The sequence below is a fragment of the Astatotilapia calliptera genome, chromosome 3, assembly GCF_964374335.1.
Source record: "Astatotilapia calliptera chromosome 3, fAstCal68.1, whole genome shotgun sequence".
In the NCBI taxonomy this organism is placed as follows: Eukaryota; Metazoa; Chordata; class Actinopteri; order Cichliformes; family Cichlidae; genus Astatotilapia; species Astatotilapia calliptera.
In genome coordinates this window covers 44,215,769-44,225,113 of record NC_137424.1, presented here as the reverse complement: position 1 = coordinate 44,225,113, position 9,345 = coordinate 44,215,769, and the positions used below count along the sequence as shown (strand labels likewise).

The window sequence follows — 9,345 nt, the reverse complement described above, 5'->3', positions numbered from 1 at the left end:
CTGGAAGCCGCTGAATGTGCGCGAGCGCATTCATTTCGGCTGCACGGATGGAAAGTGAGGGTGTCGGTGGACGTGCGTGCATGTACGTGTCCATACGAGCATTTGTGGAATGTGTGCGTGTGTGAGAGAGAGAGGCAAAAAAACAAGACAAAAGGGGCGAGTGGGCTGGAGCCAAGTGAGCAGATAAAAGATGAGCTGCAGAGAGCGAAGAGCAGAGAAAAATTAGATCATCTGCTCTGAGTCATGAATGCAGCCAACACGAGGTGAAGTTTATTACACACAAGTGTCTCTGAACACATCGAAGCTTCGTTGCATTAAAACAGCAAAATGTTTTAAATGCAGCTCATTTCTGTTTTAATGCTTTTTCCAAGTATGATTTATCCCTCAAAGGACTCGATAAACACGAATCCACGAAGAGCTTGCTAAAATGTAGCATGCAAATTAGCTTCAGAAATAAATGCATGAAAATGGGAGATAAACGGTGGGACCGGGAATATTTACAAGAACATGTGAGGTTTATTAAACACACACACACAAAAGGCAAAAGAACAATAAATACAAGGAAGTCTTTTCTATAAAACACCACAGAGATAAAGAGGTTAACTACTTCTTTTTTTTTTTTTTAACCTGAAACAATTTTATGAACCGATAAATATCACGCCCTCTCTTGAACATGAAGTGTTCACCTTGGCAACGACCAGAAAAACATCTAAGAAAATAGTGAGAAAACGGAGGAGGAGATGAGGAGGAGGAGAGGAAGAGGACAAGGAATCTTTTTCTGGAGGATGGAGAGAGAGCAAGAAAAAAAAACACCAAACTGGTGCGATCCAGTCTGAGGCTCCTGCCGTTGCCCCCGGATACGGATGGAGAAAAAGTAAGTGGGAGCTTCAGCTGGCTGGTTTCCATAGTGATGAGGATACAGGACAAGTGAAGGGGTACAGATGAAGAGGAGACTATGAGGGGAAGAAAGGAGCTCATCGAGGGGGAGAAGAAGCAGATTCAACAGAGAGGCGTCGCCGTCGAGGAGGTGAAGGGAGGGAGGCGACGCGCTCAAAGAGAGGGGAACATTGGAGGGACGTCAAGCTCAGACATGGACCCCCAAGACTTGCCACTGGAGACTGCCACCTTCAGGGGCACCTGGGAATCACACAGATGAAAAGGAAGGGCGTTGGCTCTTTTTTTTTTTTTTAAATACATTTTTCTTTAACATGCACCAAACACCACAAAACAACAGCAAACAAACAACAATCTGCTCCTTTTTATCAAAACATGGCAACCCATGTCCTACATCTCAAACCTTCATAAGGTTTAAAAAGAACGGCCAAATTTTTATCTTCTAATATATCAGTAATTTATTCACGTCAGACTTTTTCACTAAAGGGAAAAGCATCTGACATTTTTGTAAATTTGAGCTTGTTTATTGTGGAACATGTTTATTCTGTTTGGGCTTTCAAAAAGTGATTTGATTCAGAATAGTAGGACCCAGTGTGTTAGTTCAGTCTGTTTGCAGTAACCTGCTTACTGACTGCTTTAAGCCACAGTCCACTAGCAAGAAAATCTACAGTTTCCCATCAATCCTGCACTCCACTTGACATGTGACAAGACCATACCGCCATCTGATTTCAATTACACTTCTTTTACTCACTTTCAGATGGACTCCCAGATGATCAATGTGCTGTAGCGACTCCATGCTACTTCTTACCAGAGCTGCACAAACAAAATCTGTATTTATTTTTGAACAATAAAAAATAATGGTGCATAGCAATTATATGTTAAAGCTTAGGAAACAAGATTTTAATTCACTTAAAAAAATCTTTATTCAAATCTCAGAGTGATCTAAACACTACACTGTTTAAAACACCAACTTGACACATTTCAGGTATTTTCAGTGTGTTATATACTGTCCCCACTGTGACATGGCTCCTGTGTACAATACATTAATGCAGAGAGACGGCCCCGGAGACTGAGGCACAGACAATTGGCTGAAACATATAAAGTGAAACTAATTTAAGAAACAGTTTTGCTTAAAGAAATAAAAGCGTGCTGAAGCTATTGGACTAACCTTTATTTAAGTAAAATTTGACCTGGACCTTTTTTTAAAATTGTCAATAGCTGATAAAATGATTTTTTTTTTACCTGCAAACTGTTGCACCTGGGAGTCCTCCACTTCATACAGAAGCTCATCATGGAGCTGAGCTATAAGCCTACACACACACACACACACACACACACACACACACACACACGCATAGAGTAAACACCACTGTTGCTATTAAAGCTACTAAAAATAAAGAATGAGGCATCTGACTGTTTCAGCAGACTCCTCCGTTTACTTCGCACACTGCTCTGTAATTTTGTTATATATTGGCTTTTGCTTCAACTTTGTTTACTCCAGCTGATTGTTTGGCATCATTACCAGCATTAATCCAGGATCATGCCTCATCTCTACAAATGTAGCTGGCTGGTAAACCACAGCAAGTCGTTTGTGTGTTTTGGTAAGACAAGCTCTGTCAGATCTCCTGCATAAATATGGAACATGAGCAAGTTCTGATTGTGTAGATTTAGTCCGGTATGGAGAGCCAACACGCATTTGCGTATTTTGTCTCGTCAAAGGAGAGAGGAGATTTTGGTAGTCTGTGCATCTTTGGTGAGCAGTGCCATGTTTAGAGGTGGTACCTGGCAGACAGCGAGCTGGAGGAGGAGACCAGGTTAAAGATTCTGATCATGGCCAACTTACAGAGATCCGCAGCAGAACCTGTACATACAAATAAAAACACATACACAACAAACAAGAGGCAAACCCTCCAGGTCAGAGAAGCAGTTTGAAAGCCTACTTCACATGTGAAATATAAAGAGAAGCTGAGAAAAGCATACACAAAGAGTGCTATCAGTCTTCCTACCCTGGACCACAAAGTTGACAGCTTGCCTCTCAGCTTGCATGCGGATGGCCCAGTCTGGGGAGTTGATATTGGGGAGGTTCCGTCTGCGACCCATAATGGACAGCACATAACCTAAAAGAATTGAAAAAATGAATATTTAAATGGAATAATTAATAATGATTTTTCTAAGAATAGTACATTACTTGCTCTGGTTTCCTTGGAAGATATAGTATTTTTTTTAATACCAAAGATCTGATGATCTGGAGGTGTGTGTTAACACAATGGACATTAGGGTTGGGGGGAAAAATTGATACTGTGTAGTATCGTGATATTTTGTTTGCTAATAATGTATCGATACAGGGACAGCAGAAATCGATATTTTGTTACAAAAAAAGTTTTTGTGGACTGGAACATGCTCTGACTTCAGAGCATGTTGATCCTTTTCTGAGCAAGAATCCTGACACTGTCCAAATGTGTTTAACTTTTTTTATTGCAGCAATAAACATGACAGTTTGCTTATTTTAATTTAAGACATGTTTTATTTTAATTAAGTTTAAAACTTTTTTATTTAATGTAAAATTATATTTTGTTTTAATTTACTTTCAAATTCTTCAGTTGCTGAAGGGGCTGCATAGTTTTCATAAATTGCATAGTTCAGAATAGCTATAATTGTACCAGATGGTTGCATTCAGTTAAGTTGGACTAGACTGTAATACAAACCGTTCAGTTTGTCAACAATAAAACTGACTGAAATGAGAGAAAGACTGAGTGTGAGACTTTGATATTAGATAAAATGAATATTGATAAAGTTTACCTTTATGTACAGAATCTGAATATCGCAAAATATTTTTAAAAATTGCAATAATATCGTATCGTGGGATGTATGGTGATTCCCACCTCTAATGGACATCCCAGCAAATTCACCCCAAGGTCAGAGCATGGAGTGCTCAGAGAGACTGAAAACTCCCAAGAGCTAGATGCAAAACTCTACAGGCCTCAGTCACCAAGTTAAAAATCTAATGACAGAAAAACGAACAAGCATGGTGCCAGCTGCCAGGAGTCATGTGAAGTAAATGTATTTATTCATAGGGTCATTTAAAAACAATAAGCGTTGATCAAAGTGCTGTACAGATAAAAGATTAATATGAATAAGAATTGTATTTGCTCCTTGTGGATAAATTCAGTTGTTTTTGTCTGAGGATAAAACATCATAATACCAAGTTAAAAAAAACAAAACATCAACTACAAAACACAGGTTTAAATGCCAAATAGTAAAAATTAATTTTCAAATGGGTTTTGACGATGTGTTGGTGAGGTCCCAATTTGAAAGGGTGGATGTTCAGTTTAGGTGTAGCTACAAAAAGCTTCTCTCTAAAATGAACACAGCACAAGACGCCTGGAACAATGACATGAACACACAATGATGCAAAGACCACATCTGGAGAAAAGCTCAGCATATGAGCACAAACACCACCGGCTGTCAGCACGGTGGTGGAGGGTGATGAATGATGTGAGAGACCATCAAGTCACAGAGAAAAAGATGAATTCAAGTTATTGTTGCTACAGGTGGTTATTTTTTTTGGGTTTTTTTACACACTAGAAAAATGTTACCTCAGTATAATCATTCAAATGACAGAGGAAAAAACAGACATAGCTACCTTGGCCTGGGGTTGCCTTTACTTGGTATCCACAGTGTGAAATCATAAATGTAACATTCCCTTTGTGTAGCAGCGTTGTACTGACAACGGTTAATGCAGCCAAAACAAACTATATTTTTTGTTTATTTCATGTTTATTTTATTCCTTGTAAAATCACAGAGACTTCATAGTTCACAAGTCAACTGTGTCAGCTGTGTTGAAGCTGCAGATGTGTTATGCTAGCAGCGGCTAACAACACAACCTAAAGCTTTGAGCCTCAAAGAGAGAGCTGCAGAGATGAGGAGCAGTCTGAACTGATAAATTCCCTTCTTTCTAATTCCACACACAATTTTTATCTCCCACATTTTCAAACTTACAGCCATCAGCTCCAACTAATACTGACTTAAGAGGCATCACTTTAGGCAAATGATCAAAATCTGAGCAGCTCCCGCTGGAGAAACAGAAGGCTTTTTACAGCCCAAGATCTACAAACAGATGGATGCAAGCAGACCTGCAGACGAAGAAAAATGCCAAAAATGGTGGTTTTAAAGCGTGCTGTACACTCGATGACCTGTCAAGAAGCAGATTATCATTCAAAGCTAAAAAACCCTTTGAGTCTTCAAACCCCCCCAGTAACAAAAGCTGTTTTAACAACTATACTGAAAGATTCATTTACAACCACGTTTATACAGCTATAAATTTACATAGAATAGAATGCCTCTATTGTCACTATACAGTTGTACAATGAGATACAGAGCATCTCCTACTCAGTGTAAACATGATTGGGGGGGGGGGGGGGGGGGTACAGTTCTGTAGTGCTATATACATATGGACAGTATTAACATAGGGAAAAAGACATACACACACACACACACATATATATATATATATATATATATATATATATATACAGTGGGGCAAAAAAGTATTTAGTCAGCCACCGATTGTGCAAGTTCCCCCACTTAAAATGATGACAGAGGTCAGTAATTTGCACCAGAGGTACACTTCAACTGTGAGAGACAGAATGTGAAAAAAAAAATCCATGAATTCACATGGTAGGATTTGTAAAGAATTTATTTGTAAATTAGGGTGGAAAAAAAGTATTTGGTCAATAACAAAAATACAACTCAATACTTTGTAACATAACCTTTGTTGGCAATAACAGAGGTCAAACGTTTACTATAGGTCTTTACCAGGTTTGCACACACAGTAGCTGGTAGTAAACATTTGACCTCTGTTATTGCCAACAAAGGTTATGTTACAAAGTATTGAGTTGTATTTTTGTTATTGACCAAATACTTATTTTCCACCCTGATTTACGAATAAATTCTTTACAAATCCTACCATGTGGATTCATGGATTTTTTTTTCACATTCTGTCTCTCACAGTTGAAGTGTACCTCTGGTGCAAATTACTGACCTCTGTCATCATTTTAGGTGGGGGAACTTGCACAATCGGTGGCTGACTAAATACTTTTTTGCCCCACTGTATATATATTAGGGGTGCAACGATATTCGTATCGATATTGAACCGTTCGATACAGTGCTTTCGGTTCGGTACACATATGTATGAACAATACAACATTTGTAATTTATTTTATCAACTTTCCTTCTGACGATGCTGTCTGTGTGGAGCGCTCAGTGAATCTGTGTTCAACTACTCCGCCTAGGCTGCACTGTCGAGCGCAGATCCACTGAGCGCTCAACACAGACAGCATCGTCAGAAGGAAGAGCGCAGGGCAAGCTAGCGAGACAGAAGTTAAGCTCTCCTTGCAACATGGCAAATTGAACCTCCCCCACCCTCATTCAGATCTGGCGTTTGGAATTATTTTGGTTTTCATGTGACGTATGACCCTGAAGGTAAGCGAGTCATGGACTAAAGTAAAACAGTATGTTGGATGTGCCATGCAATGCTTAATTACATTGGTGTGAACTAGTGTGTTAGCGCAGTTAGCTCGTTAACGTGTTGGCCGTCTAGCCCCATGCACGGGGCGATCGGCGGTAGCTCGTTAACGGAGATTTGCCGTGTTGTGGCGTTAAGGTCATTTCAACGAGATTAACCTGAAAGCACTAGTGGGAACACAACGAATATGACTGCACATTTACGCCGACATCATCCTAGTGCAAAGACAAAAACAACAAGCATGCTACTAACTTTAGCCGAGTCATTTAGACAGCTGTTAGCACATGATTCTCCTTATGCTGCTGAGAATATAGCCCAGAAGAAGCGGATAGTATAGCTTTTATTTTGGAAAGAGACATTTCTCTGTAATAAACTCTCTTTTCCAAACATGAGTGATTCCTCAATCAGATACAGGGCTCGCAATATCGCTAGCCCGACGTCCCGGAGCTAGCGATCTTTCCAGTCGGCTACCAAAATCTATCTCTGCCCTGCCCGTCGGGCTATTGTAGGAAAAATATATGTCAATGCTTTTGCATTCTTTCAGAAATGTAGCTGGGTTATTATGTCATTAGCATCGGTGAGCCACTGTCAATATGTGACATATTGAAATTGCGTTTGAATTTGCGCTTGTTTTTTTGCTTTCACTTTGCAATGATAGCACTGATCTGTGAGTGATGATAATTTGTGCACCAATTCCTCTGACATCGTCTTATTAATCGTTAGCTTACTATGCAAACATGACAAGTGAAATCTCCCGCAGCTTAAACATGTGAGAGGTTGATCGCGCAGAGAATCGCTGAGCTTATGTGAGTCGTGTGTAAAAGTAGCAGTATATATATTTTAGTTCTGCTGAGCCAAATAAGACAGGTCAGGGTGAAGAAGTGACAGCCAAAGAAAAGCTTACCACAAAACGGAGAAGTTATGACAAATGAGACTATAAGGCAAAAAGAAAGTGCAGCTTTATGGTTTCATGGACAAAATAATTTCTGTGGCTGCAATATGACGAGCTAAATAACCAGGGCTGCACATAAGTGGTCCGCAGGTGCGCATTCGCTGTCAAAATAAAAAACGCGCACAAGGGTTAGGGTTAAATTTAAAAACTGTACTTTTGAGTTAAAATATATATTTATAATTTTAATAAATGACAAATTAAAAAGGCATGAACATTTTTTTGTATCGAAAAAATATCGAACCGTGATACCAAAGTATCGAACCGAACCGAACCGTGAATTTTGTGTATCGTTGCACCCCTAATATATATATATATATATATATATATATATATATATATATACACACACACACACACACACACACACACACACACACACACACACACACACACACACACACACACACATACAGTGGGGCAAAAAAGTATTTAGTCAGCCACCGATTGTGCAAGTTCCCCCACTTAAAATGATGACAGAGGTCAGTAATTTGCACCAGAGGTACACTTCAACTGTGAGAGACAGAATGTGAAAAAAAAATCCATGAATTCACATGGTAGGATTTGTAAAGAATTTATTCGTAAATCAGGGTGGAAAATAAGTATTTGGTCAATAACAAAAATACAACTCAATACTTTGTAACATAACCTTTGTTGGCAAACGTTTACTATAGGTCTTTACCAGGTTTGCACACACAGTAGCTGGTATTTTGGCCCAGTCCTCCATGCAGATCTTCTCGAGAGCAGTGATGTTTTGGGGCTGTCGCCGAGCAACACGGACTTTCAACTCCCGCCACAGATTTTCTATGGGGTTGAGGTCTGGAGACTGGCTAGGCCACTCCAGGACTTTCAAATGCTTCTTACGGAGCCACTCCTTTGTTGCCCGGGCGGTGTGTTTTGGATCATTGTCATGTTGGAAGACCCAGCCTCGTTTCATCTTCAAAGTTCTCACTGATGGAAGGAGGTTTTGGCTCAAAATCTCACGATACATGGCCCCATTCATTCTGTCCTTAACACGGATCAGTCGTCCTGTCCCCTTGGCAGAAAAACAGCCCCATAGCATGATGTTTCCACCCCCATGCTTCACAGTAGGTATGGTGTTCTTGGGATGCAACTCGGTATTCTTCTTCCTCCAAACACGACGAGTTGAGTTTATACCAAAAAGTTCTACTTTGGTTTCATCTGACCACATGACATTCTCCCAATCCTCTGCTGTATCATCCATGTGCTCTCTGGCAAACTTCAGACGGGCCTGGACGTGCACTGGCTTCAGCAGCGGAACACGTCTGGCACTGCGGGATTTGATTCCCTGCCGTTGTAGTGTGTTACTGATGGTGACCTTTGTTACTTTGGTCCCAGCTCTCTGCAGGTCATTCACCAGGTCCCCCCGTGTGGTTCTGGGATCTTTGCTCACCGTTCTCATGATCATTTTGACCCCACGGGATGAGATCTTGCGTGGAGCCCCAGATGGAGGGAGATTATCAGTGGTCTTGTATGTCTTCCATTTTCTGATGATTGCTCCCACAGTTGATTTTTTCACACCAAGCTGCTTGCCTATTGTAGATTCACTCTTCCCAGTCTGGTGCAGGTCTACAATACTTTTCCTGGTGTCCTTCGAAAGCTCTTTGGTCTTGGCCATGGCGGAGTTTGGAGTCTGACTGTTTGAGGCTGTGGACAGGTGTCTTTTATACAGATGATGAGTTCAAACAGGTGCCATTCATACAGGTAACGAGTGGGGGACAGAAAAGCTTCTTACAGAGGACGTTACAGGTCTGTGAGAGCCAGAGATTTTCCTTGTTTGAGGTGACCAAATACTTATTTTCCACCCTGATTTACGAATAAATTCTTTACAAATCCTACCATGTGGATTCATGGATTTTTTTTTTCACATTCTGTCTCTCACAGTTGAAGTGTACCTCTGGTGCAAATTACTGACCTCTGTCATCATTTTAGGTGGGGGAACTTGCACAATCGGTGG

At 40.4% G+C, this 9,345-nt stretch overlaps 1 protein-coding gene across 4 annotated transcripts in view; it reads right to left on the bottom strand.

Annotated features, from left to right (window-relative positions):
* Positions 1 to 492: 492 nt before the first annotated feature.
* poln (polymerase (DNA directed) nu) overlaps positions 493 to 9,345 on the bottom strand; it is a 75,689-nt gene continuing 66,836 nt past the window's right edge. For 3 of the 4 annotated variants that reach the window (XM_080298426.1, XM_080298427.1, XM_080298428.1), the window contains 5 exons: positions 2,901 to 3,011; positions 2,677 to 2,755; positions 2,137 to 2,204; positions 1,646 to 1,707; positions 493 to 1,137 (listed from right to left, as the gene is read on the bottom strand). In XM_080298426.1, the coding sequence (XP_080154552.1) occupies positions 1,051 to 1,137; positions 1,646 to 1,707; positions 2,137 to 2,204; positions 2,677 to 2,755; positions 2,901 to 3,011 (407 nt within the window). In that variant the 3' untranslated portion in view covers positions 493 to 1,050. Of the gene's footprint in view, positions 1,138 to 1,645; positions 1,708 to 2,136; positions 2,205 to 2,676; positions 2,756 to 2,874; positions 3,012 to 9,345 lie in introns of those variants that run through there. The other variant, XR_013906088.1, reaches the window with a different exon arrangement.